The sequence below is a fragment of the Malus sylvestris genome, chromosome 13 (assembly GCF_916048215.2).
Source record: "Malus sylvestris chromosome 13, drMalSylv7.2, whole genome shotgun sequence".
Lineage (NCBI taxonomy): Eukaryota > Viridiplantae > Streptophyta > Magnoliopsida > Rosales > Rosaceae > Malus > Malus sylvestris.
Genome location: NC_062272.1, coordinates 24,874,568 through 24,888,693, shown reverse-complemented (window position 1 = coordinate 24,888,693; position 14,126 = coordinate 24,874,568). Strand labels below are relative to the sequence as shown.

Sequence of the window (14,126 nt, the reverse complement as noted above, 5' to 3'; positions counted from 1 at the left end):
AAATTTTCCCTTGACGTTTAATGGCATACGACAGTCACACACGCCGGATGCACTCTTCCACTTCATTCATTCAACATGTATTCTTCGGTTGAGGTCTTCATCCAACTCTCTGTTTTTTTTTGCAAGATAAATCCTAGGTAGCGAAAGTGGTCGCTTTTTGGCACTTCATGATCTCCAATCCTCACCCCTAACTCATTTGAGCTTCCATTTGCCCTCCATATACTTTGTCTTTAACCGACTTAGACGAAGATCTTTAGATTCCAACACTTCTCTCCACAGGTTAAGCGTCGCATTACTCATTCCTGAGTTTCATCTATCAAAATTAAAAATAAAAAAAAAGAGGAGAGAGAAAGAAGAAAAGAGAGGAAGAGAGATTTGGAGAGAGAGAGAGAGAGAGAGAGAGAGAGAGAGAGAGAGAGAGAGAGAGAGATGAATGAGCTTTAAATTTAAAAACTCTAAAAATTCACTTCTTTGATTTTTACAGAGATACTATATATTTTAGTTAGTCTTGAATTTATTTTTTAAAAATAGTTTTTAAAGCCTAAAGCCTAAAACTTGAAATTTATTTTTGAGTTTAAAAGTTGAATTCTAGTAAAGTACTAAATATGCCCTTAAGTTTCAAGGAGAAGTGAGAGATTTCACAAATCAAAATGAAACGAATTTTGAGTTTTAGAGAGTCAAGTGGTAACCTTTGAGTTACAAAGTGTAGAGTACGATCACAATCGAGTTTCAGAAGACGTAGCTAAAAATAAGCCCTTTATTTTTCTTTAGACTTTAGCTTTAGTTGTAGGAAATCAACACTCTTTTCTTTTGTTTTACTACCCAAATTGCGAGACCAATGCATGTCCAAGCTCCACAACACAAACTTATAAGTCTGAGAAAGCTCAAGGCCATCATCAACAATTTGTACGTCTTTCTGTCAAAATTATTTATGCATGTCCTACATTATGGTTTCAAAACCCGCAGTAGCGCGTGGGCAATTGTTCAAGTTGATTCTAAAATCTAAAGTCAACTTATTCTCCGCGGGCCTCGTGATTAAACTTGAGGCATGCATGACAATACAAATCACACCAGCATGATGGTGATCTCTTATCACTGCTATGAACACCTCACCAGAGAATTATGGAGCCATATATGTAAAAAGTAAAGCAGGAAAACAACACACAAAGAAATGAAGGAAGAGAAGACGTAGGGAGAGCTATGTACAATTGTTGCAGGACAATGAAGTGTAAATCCTAGTCAGTCAATTGCTGATTTCTGCCAACAAGGACCATTGCGTCCAGTCGCGGGCAGCAGTAGGGTAACCTGCACGTTTTAATCAAAGGTTGCATAAGAGGTACAAATAATATTGGAAGCGATAAATTCCAGCAAAATGACTGCATCGTGCGTCACCTTTAGACCTTTGAAGTTCAATCCAATGCCTGTTTAGTTTAATTTCTTCTTCCATGGCTACGGTCATACTTATATTCATTTCTCTGAATATGCACACTGAAAAAAACGAAAATATGATGCGCAATAACCCTTTGATTTTATTGATTCTCTAAACCGCACATCTTAAAAACTAAGAGCACCTGTTTGGTTTTCAACTTGAATCTAATTTTTTTAACTCAAAAACAGTTTTTGAGTCCCAATCCTAAATTCTTGTTCGTAGTACTATTTTGAAAAACTGAATTCAAAACTAAAACCCACTCTTATCCTCTCTCTCTCTCTCTCTCTCTCTCTCTCTCCAGATCTTTTCTTCATCCTCTCTCCCCTCTCTTCCTCTCTTCCTCTCTCCCTTATCTCTTTTCTCTCTCTATCTCCTTTCTTCCGCTCTCTGCCCTATCTCTTCTGGTCTTGATCTCGATCTCCGTCCTTCGGCTCCAACAAGGAGTTGCTGGCAAAGAGCTATGTTTTTTTTTTGAAAAAAAAATTGTGAAGACAAAAACAATTTTGTGTCATACCAAACAAGTTTTTGAGTTTTATAAAAATATTGAAAACTTTTGAGTAGGGTACCAAATGGGCCCTAAAGCTTTTAGCTGCCCAATGAACAACTCATGCAGAAAGGGAGGGACAAATAAATTGCAAACCAGAAAATAATCACACAACTTTACACCCCAAAACATTGCTAAATATGCCAGAAGAGAAAGAGAAATTGCTTTAATTCACCAACCTGGCATCACAATCTTATAAACATGTCATTTTGTTGATAAGATCCAGATGCATAGCAGGGCGTCATCCTCGTTTCTCTAGACAGAATTAATGTTTGGAATGTAACCTTCAATCTTCAGATCCTCATATAGTAATTTAATTACATCGAGAATCTCTGTTGAGCCTTCACCCGAGTGAAACTCATGAAGTTGATCCTCATTCCCAATCCAGCTACAACCAGGAGTCTTACTGACACCTCTTTGTCTCATCAACATTCTCATCCTCGCTGAATCATCCCACATTTCTGAATTTGCATATATCTTTGATGAGATAACATAGTTTCCAGAATTTGCAGGCTCTAATTCAAGAAGCAACTGCAATACCTGCTCGGAGACATCTACATTTTTACACTTCCTACAGGCACCAAGCAACGCCCCCAGTACAACTTGATCTGGTTTTTCAGGCATTTTCTGAATAAAGTCCCAAGCTTCATGTACAAGTCCTGCACGTGACAAAAGGTCAACCATGCAAGAGTAATGCTCTATTTTTGGAACAAGCCCAAATGACGAGCTCATCAAATTAAATAACTGACGACCCTTGTCGACTAATCCAGCATGAACACATGCAGAAAGTAATCCTACAAATGTGATGTCATTTGGCCGAACAGATGCAGAACCTTCTGTCATGCGCTTGAATAGGGATATTGCTTCATGTGCTCTCCCATGGAAAGCAAGGGCAGATATCATGGCATTCCAAGAAACCTCATTTTTCTGGGGCATGTCTTCAAAAACTCTCAGAGCAGTGGCTAAGCTCCCACACTTAGCATACATGTCAATCAATGCAGTACCAACGTAAATCTCATGTTGTAAGCCTCGTTCAGTTGCATATGTGTCGATCCATTTCCCCAATTCTAGGGCACCAATTGAGGCGCATGCAGACAACACTCCCACCAACGTGATTTTATCAGGATTGACACCTGCCTCTTTCATACCATCAAAGAGCACCATTGCCTCATCAGACATTCCATTTTGTGCATACCTGTCAAGTATGAAAATGATGATTTACAAATATATATTAATGGTATACTGCTGATTGTCGAATTGGACATACTTTTTGAAGTCATCCCATTAGAATCTGATAACCATAGGTTTTTACCAGATTCCTCTTCCAGGGACATATTGAAGGGGCTTGAGGGTCAATAACAGTCAGAAAATATTTAATAGATGCGTAAGAAAACTTCTGTAAGCAATAAAAAGTACAAAGTAGTGCGAAGTGTGAACGTATGGGAGTACCAAGTTGAATACCATCATAAATATATTGCTCTTTCTTATGTGCTTATTGTTAAACCAAACAGCAGGCAAATGAAAATAGTTTTCATAAAGCAACCCAGCCACCTCCTAAAAAATTGCACTCCCATGGAAGAAAATGTTCAACCAAAGGGAACCTCTCACATAAATATTTTTCCATAGAGAAGTAGGTACAACTGTGCCCAAACCAATTTACCAGACTTTGTTTTGGGTAATTAGAAACTAATCTAGTATAATGTTGTAATAGGCACACTTTGCTACAACCAAATGTAGCTACTAGTTCATTTATGTCAAAGAAATTACCCTTCCGTTTTTGTTATTTTAATAATCTAAAGAGATTTTCAAAATACAAAGATTTGAGTGCAATACTTATGTTTCATGATCTACTAAATGTGAGATATAATCTAACCAAGGTGCAAGGCATCTACATGAAAAAGTGCTCAAAAGCTTCATTTTCTCATTCTCCTTCTTCATCACATCAATCCCAGTTCTGTACTTACATTTCCTGTTAAGACAGAACATTCCCGTAACCCTAGTCTCTTTCTACCCTGGACTTTGTTATAACCTTTTACTGTTCAAATCACATTGCTATTGAATCTAAGAAGTATGTTAGATTCCCATTTAATTTGTTATCATCAAAACCTAACATTCTAAGCCTGATAAAAAAAGTTATTTCCTTTGCATTCTGACCCCATCCTTATCCTCAAATTGCATTTGCAGGCCTGCAGTGAGCAATATAAACAAGAAATATAACAAAAACTATACTTGAGGGAGAGGTACTTGCCCTGAAATCATGGCATTCCAGGTTATCAGATCCTTTTTCTTCATGCTGTCAAAGACCCTCCTCGCTGAAGACAAATCACCACACTTTCCATACATACCAATCAACGCAGACCCCACATATGTATTCATCTCCAACTTATTCTCAACCACAAAACCCTCCACCCACTTACCCAAACTCAAATCACCCAGGTCCCCGCACGCCCCAAGAACTGTTACCAAGGTCCTTTCGTCTGGCTCAAACCCATCAGTCCTCATTTCGCAAAAAAACTGCACAGCATCCCCAGCACAGCCCATCTTGCAATACCCAGAAATCATTGAATTCCACGAAACCAAGTCCCTCTCAGAAATTTCATCAAACACTTTCCGTGCGAAACCCAACTCACCACACCTTGCATACATAGTAATCAACGAGTGACTCACATGTCCATCCTTATCCAACCCACTCTTAAACACCGACGAATGCGCTGCACGCCCATGATTCAACTCCAACAAGTTCGCACACGCGATGAACACAAACGGGTAAGTAAAATTATTGGGCATCAAATACAAAGACTTCATTTGGTAATAGAATTCAATAGTAAGCTGATATTTCTGCCATGTGGTGGTCAGGCCGCGGATCATGACGTTGAAGGCGTAGTCGTTGGGTTCGGGGATGTGGGAGAAGAGAAGGGAGGCATAAGTGAAGTCTTTGAGGTCAATGATTCTGGGGAGGAGGAAGTTGGGTTTGTCGACGGAGTTTATGAGCATTTGGGTGTGGATTTGCTTCAACTGTTTGGTGGAGGCACACTGTTTCAAGAGGTGTAAGATGTTTTCGAAGAGAGGGGGAGATTGGTTTGGGTTGGGGGGATTGAGGTGTGTTGGGGTTTTTGAAAAAGGGATTCGGCGGGTAATGAGGCGTGGAGGGACTTTGGCTCCGAGCATTGTTTTGTGCCGTTCAAATGTGCTCTAAATCCAATTGTTTAAGTACCGCTTTCTATTCTTAGCTTATAAATCTTGCACTTCCGACAGTTTACATTGTTTTAGAGTTTTAGAGTTTTGTTTAGATATTTTTCAATCATTTGAAATACGTTCTTTTTATCATAAATAATCTTTGAAATTGATTCAACCCATCAAGATGGTTCATGAAATTGAAAATTGATCAATATAGTTCTTGAAAATGAATGTCACAAATCAATGTAGTTCTTCCGTCACAATTCTGTCAAAACTTTTGTTAAGTGCTCATGTGTCACATACTTGTGTCCTACAAGTTTAATTAAATATTATAATATGAATAAAAAATATTTAAATCATAAAAGATAATTTTATTTCTATATAATTGTAAACATAAAAAACAAAAGAAGATGACTGCTTATCATCTTCTTCCCCACCCACCCCCCCCCCCCCCCGGCGCCAAGCAATACCCCCAGCCCCCACCCCACCCCATCGCCTACATAAGAAAAGAAAATTCTGAAACAACCACTCTCTCAAATATTTTCCAAAAGAAAAAGATATGGAGGGAGAGCTCTAAAGTTTCTTTCTGGCATGGTCGACAGAAGCCCACTCTTGTTGGCAACTAAAATCCAAGAATACGTACTAAACCAGCAAACCCGATTAACTGAATAAGTTAATTACCAAATCATATGTTAACCACAATAATAATTTAATGTCAATTGAAACATCCCCGATGTTGCTCGACCCCCTATTGCACCCTCGTTCTCGTGGTCCTCGAGCTCGTCAGCGCTGATAATTTGAATTGAAACCTTTCTAGTTTTGCTCGACCCGGAGGTGTAAGCCACTTGAAGAACGTTAGCATCAAACCCTAATATGTTCATGGACATTAAATAGCCATGCATGAACACTAATGATTTATATAATGACTCATTAACCCTAACCTGCATTGGATGATATTGTATTCACGATGTGAAAGTGATCTTCTCTTCTCTTGTGTTCAAAAAGGTTATTCAACTCTTAATGGGACAAGTCTACATAAATGGTAACCAACCATACCGAGAAAAAGGACCAAGATCATCCTTTGTATGTGTTGATCCTAAAAACTACCTAACCTATGTGGCACGCAAGCCGAGTAATTAATAAGCTAACTATGTCATTCGATTGCATGCAGGGCGTGCCAACTCATCGGTCGAGCTCGACTGGGGAGTAAAATGAATGTTGATGTGGCGTTAGATGTGTTACTGACTTCTTGATCTCGCGACTCTAGCTGAGGAAGGAACACGTCTCGGCCTTCGGGTTCTAGAGCCTGAAGACAAGGTTGCCAGTTCTGCGAAGTTCAATATCAAATTCGACTTTCAGTGTGCCGAATGTAGTAACCTGGTACACTTTACTTCACTGAGAATATTGATGAGATGACCTTTACCAACAAGGACTCAAAAATCCTTGTTGACCGAGACTTGGATAGGTAAACAATCAGTCTTGAAATAGTGCTATTTATCCAAATTGAAGGTGTTCTTCAATCGGCTGACTTTACGACTCCAGTGTTTTTTTTATCCAAACTGAAGATGTTGCTAGCTGCCACCACAATGCTGTTTATCCAAACTAAAGGTTTGTTGGCGAGAAAAAAGAAAATAAAAATCTCAAGGTCTTTGAGAGGTTTTGCGTAGAGTGAGAGTTTGCGCATGATAGTTTTGTGCTGAATTTTGAGGCGCTTTGAATGATGCACTCCTTTCTCTATCTATAGTAGCAATTTCCTCAATGACCGAGTTAGAATTTCACTCGGACTAGAATTCCTCAACCCAATCTGATTAGGTCTCGACGAATCCTAACTTCTATAGGGTTCTAAACCAAGCTCCTTAATCACTCAGATTCAACCTTTGACTCTCAACATCTTTTCTAATTCGAAGCATCTTGAGCTTCTGAAGAATCCTCATTGTACTAAGATTCGACCACTTCACCCTTATCTAGACGGAACCATCTTCTAATAAGATTTGGCCGAACTCTATTGGGCTATGCCTAAGGTAAGAATACTCCTGATGCTTTTTACTGGACCTGGAAAAATCATGGGCTCGCCCTAAAGTATTATTTTGGGTCCAAACATTACCCCTCGCTTCTGAAGCCTTCGGCCTACAGCATCTAGCTGAGCTTCAACCTTGAAGAAATGAACAGTTACCAACCAAAAATAAATCTTTGGTTTACACTATATGGCCGAACAAATGATTTTTGCAAAATGAATATTCTCCATCCACCCACTTAGATGCATTTATTGGACATGAACCTCCACTCTGCATGTTAATCCTCAATAGTCGTGAGTTCTTGACATGTGGCCGCTTCTTGTCGCGTCTGTCTAACCTTGGTGATGCACGCACCTTACGCCCGAGGTGAGTAGACGTTGAAACATCTCTTCATAATGATCGTGCCTTAAAGTTTCTCGTCACACACAATCATGCAACCCCAATTTTTGTGCTTTTTGGTCTCTTTGCCTGTATTTCAAATTTTGCAATGGTTATTAAAGATTTCGACCAGATTTTCCCTTCAACACTCAGATCTGAGACCATAGATCTCATTTTCCAATTGTCTATAAATACAAACACCGGCCTCATTCCAATCTTACGCTATCCTAGAACTCTTGCCATTTTGCTCTGATTATTCGAAACCTAGAAAGCCTTTGAAACCTAGAAAACCTCCAACCTTTACTCTAATGGCTTCCAACACCTTCATCACCAAACTCACTGAGGAATGCGACAAATGTCAAGACTTCATTAATCACAATGCCATCAAAGCCCTCCGTTTTGAGGATGAAGCAATCCCAACTCACCAAGCTTTGGGACCTCTGTTCAAGGATGCCATCCCAGAACCTATCATCGAGCGGTTAAAGACCAATTGCCTGAATCTTGTACTCCAAGGCCACGATTGGTCAAAATGGTATTGCGCCAAACCCCAAAGGGCGTGACTTTTAATCCCCGTAGCTTGGGCCACTTGGGTCGACCAAATGGAACCTCATTTTGGTGCCGCCTAGAAAGAGCTTGGTATCTTTGACGCCATTAATCTCTCGACCATTAAAATCAGCATGGATCGAGAGCTCTTGATGACTGCTATAAGTTTCTGGTGTTCGGCACTAACACCATGGTACTCCCTTTCGGTCTTATGGGGCCGACTATATTGGATGTGACGGCCATCCTTGGCACCCCCCCGTCTGGCCATCCAATTGATACCACCCTATCTAGGTATCGATTCGACCTAGACTTGAAGACGATATTTGAGGAACGTGCTTATGAGGTTTTGAAGAGAAATGACCAAGAAATGCAAAGGATAAGGCAAATAAGCTCTACAAGAATTTCTTCAATTACAGCATACTTATCAGCCACTTTGCTGGTCAGGATAAAAGTGGCCTTAAGAAAGGAGAACATGAGGCCTTCTTGTTTTATTTGTACAATAACTTCATCTTTTGTACCAAATCAAATAAGTGCCTTGCCGAGAACATGCTGGTTGCCGAAACCTTAACCAATGTTCACTAATTGGTGCTCAACCCTACCATTCTTGCCAATTTCACACATTTGCTCACCGAGGCCACGGTCGAGAAAATCGACCCACACCAGAATGATCCACTATGGGTCTTTCAATTCTGGATACAAGTTTATTTTACAACCTTAAAGTTAGAATGCTTTGGCTTTGATTCTTCAAAAGCGATGGGTCTTTATCTAGCCTCTTGACCAACCCCAACACATTCAGCCGAAGAAATATTCAAATACTTATCTGATGATAAATTTCTGACTTGTCGTTGAAGAAACAATCCCCCTTTCAATCCATCTCCCAACATTGTCTTCAGGCTTTAGAACCTGAAGGCCAAGACGTGTTCCTTCTTTGGCCATAGTCGTAAGATCTAGAAGTCAGCATCACGCCTAACGTCACAGTAACATTTATTTACCCCCCGATCTAGCTTGATCAACAAGTTGGCACGCCCCACATTTGACTTAATGACGTAGTTAGCTTATTAATTACTTGGCTTGTGTGCCATGTCTGTCTAATTTCTGCTTTTGTAAGTTCTTCTTGATTTTGATTTTGACCATTTATTCTATAATTCTAAACCAAAACAAAACATCAAATTTTGGGTGCCCAATCGTTAATATCATCGAAAATTTTATGCATTGAAGGGCGATGTCTACATTTCATGGCCGCCTAGGTGGCCATCAAACATAGATAACCTTCATCGGCCATATGAATTGCAAAGCTGTCATAAACATTAAGCTCGGCCATTAAGCTCTTTGGGTTCGACCAACAGCCCAGAAGACATGGCCGAAGTCACTTCTTGTTTAGTCTAAAAACATTACTTTCGTCATTCTCTTTTAGATTTTGCTCGTCTAACATTTCTTTTGTTCAGCCTTCATGGAAAGTTGAGCTTGATGTCTATCTCACCACATGTTTATTTTACAACCTTAAGGCCATAATGCTTCAGCTTCGATTCTTCCAAAGCAATGGGTCTCTATCTGGCTTCTCGACCAACCCCAACCCACTAGACCAAAGAAATATTCAAATACTTCTTCAACCTAGATAACCTTTCCAATGACAAATTTCTAATTTACCGTCAAAGAAACTATCCCCCCTTTATCCATCTCCTAACTTCGACTTGGGGAGAACCAAAAAACATAGCCTATCAGCAAAATTGGGGATTATTTATGCTAGCTTATGACCTTCCATTTGGTTGCGATGCACGTTGAGCTAGTTGGGAATTATACCATCCCCACTTCTTGGCTTGGCAGCTTGGTTAGCTCCAGGGCTGCCCCTTGCCTTTACCTATTTCTTTCTCACTTCTGAGCTGATAATGACTTTTCGGCTCTTCAGAAAGGGAGTTCAACGAAGCAAAGAAGGAATTCGAAGAATGATGTTCTAAATTTTGTCTTCGACCATATGCCTCTTAATCTAACAGTACTAGTACTTTCGTTTGATTGGTGGACCTATTTATTCTAAGGAATTTTTTGGCACACCGGTCGAGGATGTAATGAAAAAAGTCTTTGGTGACTGGCCCAAGAAAATCCATGCCCAGAAATCCAAAGAGGTGGTACAAGGTATTTCTCAATTCTTATATAATCCAAGAAGGTGCTAAAAGTCTTTGGTGACCGGCCGATCAAACATGCCGAAGTAGTGGCGATGGGTGTGGTGAAGAAAAAACTTGCCTTTCCTAAAAAGGTATTCGACACTTTGGCTGCCACCTCCACACCTTGCTTGGTAACTCCAGCTTTGGCGGGCAACATCGTTTTGCCCTCAGCGACCATAAAAAGCCTTGCCTCTTTCATCGAAAACTAGGACAGCAGCCTCATCGGCTATACGCCTGAAGAAAAAGGCTAATAAGGGGCAGCGTGAAATTTGTGTGATTTCTAGCCAGGACACAGGAGCAACTACTCTTGAAGTCACTTATCCTTCTGTTGTTGAGGTACAAACAAAAATGTTACCAGATCCCTCGGCTCCACCTGTAGCCTTAATTGAATAACTGACTCAAAACTCGGTGGCTGAGGAACCTGTAGTTCAACCCCGGCTAACCCTTAGATTGATATATCTGTTGGTTTAGAGCCCACTGCTACTCCTGATGAGGTGATGGTCGACTTGACTACGGTGACTCCCCCATCTAATCTAAAAATCATCATTGCACCATTCGTTGTAGATGGAGAGGTGTGGAGACATTTTAACATTATATATATATACCTCCAAAATCTTGAATCAAATTTTCCTAAATTTTCCTTTGTGATCAGGAAGGTGATGACACCCTTGAACACTGGGGCAGCTAGGTGCAACTCTTGTGCCCCTGGACAAAGGTAAGGTTGTCATATCCTTAACGCTTGGTTTCGACTAAGATGTGATCCATCCTTCGATCGAGGCAATTGGTATTGTTGCTTTGGAGGCAACTGTTGAAGGGCCAGCAGACGAACTAGTGGTTTTTGCAGAGCGTGAAGTGACCGTGGAGATGCCGCTTCATCCTCAGGATCAGAACCTCGACATCCCTGCTCAAGATGTTACTTTTGCCTTTGTAAGTTCTTCTCGATATTAACTTTGACCATTTATTCCAGAATTCTAAACCAAAACAAAACATCAAATGTTAGGTGCCCAGTCGTTCATTTCACCAAATGTTTTATGCGCCGAAGGGCATTGTCTACATGTCATGGCTGCCTAGGTGGCCATCAAATATAGATAACCTTCATTGGCCATATGAATTACAGAGATGCCTTAAACATTGGGCTCAGCCATTAAGCTCTCTAGGTTCAACCATTAGTCCAGAAGATATGGCCAGAGTTACTTCTCGACAGGTGTAAAACAATTCAACATTATCATTTTTTTTTTGGATTTTGCTTGTCTAACATTTCATTTTGTGTAGCCTTTATGGGAAGTTGAGCTCGACACCTATCTTACTGGTATATTCAAAACGGCCAACCCTTCTGTAGCCCAGGCCGAGTCCAACGTTTTGACCAAACTACAAGAGACTTTATCCATCTCAGCTCTGTAAGCTCTTTAAATGAAAACCTTTAACTATGTTGGAGATTGCCTGAACAACCTTGCAGCTAATGGTCTGGTGAGTAATGAAAGTGTTGTTCACTTGATGACGGTCTTGGAGCGAACTCGACTAGACTTTGATATTTTTGAGAAAGCTCTACAAGCTGATGAGGACCTAAAAACTGCAATGGCTGCTTAGAAGGCTATCTTACCAGAGCTAGAGGCAATCAAAGTGAAGAAAGAGAAAATGGTAGATCTTCATCGTCAGATCACCGAGCTTCAATCCCGAAGATATGTCATTGCCTCTAAGCTAGAGAAAGATTTCGAGGTAAACAAACCTTGGTTGGCAGAGTATATGGCCGGCGCAAAGAGGATACAAGCGTTAAAGACTGACAAGAGGACTCGGCATGCTGAGATCACTATGGGCGAAGTAAAATAGTTGAGTTAAAAGCTACACCCGAAGCTTTCCTTCCCTCGACCCCATATATTATATTCCCAGTGTCGACCTGTGGATCGGTTGACTTTTCTTATATATTTATATATATATGTACTTTTTGCAATATTAATGAAACATCTTTACTCTTGCATTTCCCAAGTAACTAGATAATATTTCTTTAAGAACTTCACATTAATCGGCAACTTGTGTACTGAACTAGTTCGCTCATTGAGATGGTATGCTCCCTTCACGAGAATCTTGTGAACGATAAACGGTCCTTCCCAATTCGACGACCATTTCCCAAATTTGGCGTCCTTGATCCAACTGGCAACACTGTTCGCCAGACCAAGTCGCCTTTGCTGAACGTCTTTTGCTTTACTCGTTGATTGTAAGCTCGCTTGGCGATCTTTTTTTGTGTTACTAACAGATTATAGGCATCATGTCGAACCTCCTCTAGATCCTCTAAGTCATGCCTCATTGCTTGACTATATTCAGCGCTGAACAAACTACTTTGTTCGATAATTCACAACGAGTTTATACTCAGCTCGACTTGTGAAATTCCATTGTGCCCATAGGTCAAAACATATAGAGTCGTTCTTGTTGCCGATTGAAGTGAAGTTTTATATGCCCATAATGCCTCGTTTAATTTTAAATGCCACATGCCAGGCCTTTTCCTTCACCATTTTCTCAAGAATATCGATAAAAACTTTGTTACTCACTTTGGCCTGCCCATTCGCTTGTGGCTAATACCGGGTGGACTGTTCGAGCTGATTTTTCAAATTCGTTGTGTAGTCTTTGAAACTATCTGCTGTGAAAATCATACCATTGTATGTGATAATTGTTTCTTGGACACTGAATCTTGTTACAGTATTCTCTTCTATGAAATTAGAAACTTCTTTAGATGTTAACTCGACATATGACTTTGCTTCGACCCACTTGGTGAAGTAATCTATTGCTACAACAATCTACGTGTATTTTGTTGATCTAGATGACCGTATGATTTTGCCAATCATATCTATGGCCCAGCCTCTGAATGGCCATGGTTTGGTGACCGAATGAAGTAATTTGGTCGAGACTCTTTAGATGAGTCTATGGATTTGACATTGTATGCAATTGCGTGCATATTCTATGCAATCCTTCAAAATATTTGGCCAAATATATTCGTGTCACCGATGCAACCGATGCATTTTTCGACAGGATTGATAGGCACTACATATTGCTTCATGAACTTCAGCAATCACTTGAATAACCTCTTTTGGGCCAAGACATAGCAATAACAAACCATCTTTATCCTTTTAGTACAACTCATTTTGGTATACCACATAATTTGTAGCATATACGTATGTTTTACGGTCGTGCTTGCCACTGGGATCATCGAGATATCATATGATCGATCTTCTTCAGTCATTTGGCAACATTTTGACCATGCAAATATCCACGGGAGCTTCTTGTTCGAGTAACGAAGGTAAAGACATAACTTGTGTTTGAATTACGCCATCCGGTTTGAGAATTTGTTGATTAACTAAGGCTAGGTATGGACACCAATCGATTGGTATGACCCAACCTACCTTGCCCCCCAAAAAGTTGTGCTTTGGAAGCTATTTAAGCCAACTCATCAACATCAGTATTCTAAATTCAAGAGATATGTTTGAATGTGATGCCTGCGAATGATTCGGCTAAATAATTGATGACCATATGATAAGGCGCCAGAGTATAACTCATGCAACTGAAAGTCTTATTGAGTTGGTTAATCATAAGTTCTGAATTGCCAAGGATAAGTGTGCGGGCTGCCTTCAAGTCATAAAGAATATTAAGACCGATAACAAGGGTTTCGTATTTGGCTTGGTTGTTAGTACAGTCAAAATCTAACTTGAAAGAAAAATACCATCTGTAGTGGTCAGGTGATTGGATGACAATGTCGAAACTGATCGAGGTTGCAGTACTAGACCCGTCGAAATACATTGTCTAATAATTGTCACATGTTAACACCACACAGATTTCGACATCATTGCCCCTACATCAGTATGAAGAAGGGTGTGGGCAAGGAAATCAGGCAG

The 14,126-nt window shown here is 40.1% G+C and overlaps 1 protein-coding gene across 2 annotated transcripts; it reads right to left on the bottom strand.

The window, feature by feature from the left end:
* Positions 1-903: 903 nt before the first annotated feature.
* LOC126596999 (pentatricopeptide repeat-containing protein At2g34400) lies at positions 904-5,225 on the bottom strand. 2 transcript variants are annotated; one of them, XR_007614096.1, is made up of 3 exons: positions 4,214-5,225; positions 2,153-3,160; positions 904-1,305 (listed from the first exon to the last, which is right to left on the bottom strand). XR_007614096.1 is itself a non-coding variant. In XM_050263744.1 (2 exons), the coding sequence occupies exons 1-2, from the start codon at positions 5,139-5,141 to the stop codon at positions 2,229-2,231; spliced, it is 1,860 nt and encodes a 619-aa protein (XP_050119701.1). In that variant the 5' UTR covers positions 5,142-5,225; the 3' UTR covers positions 2,038-2,228. The 2 variants fall into 2 exon arrangements, 1 of the variants encoding a protein (XP_050119701.1); XM_050263744.1 differs by lacking the exon at positions 904-1,305 and having other exon boundaries at positions 2,038-3,160.
* Between the last annotated feature and the right edge of the window lie 8,901 nt (positions 5,226-14,126).

Excerpts from the sequence above, each read along its gene's own strand:
- LOC126596999 (XM_050263744.1), bottom strand. The coding sequence starts at position 5,141 with ATGCTCGGAGCCAAAGTCCCTCCACGCCTCATTACCCGCCGAATCCCT. Across the intron at positions 3,161-4,213 it reads CATGATTTCAGGGCAAGTAC|AAAATGGAATGTCTGATGAG; the intron begins CTCTCCCTCAAG and ends ACAGGTATGCAC.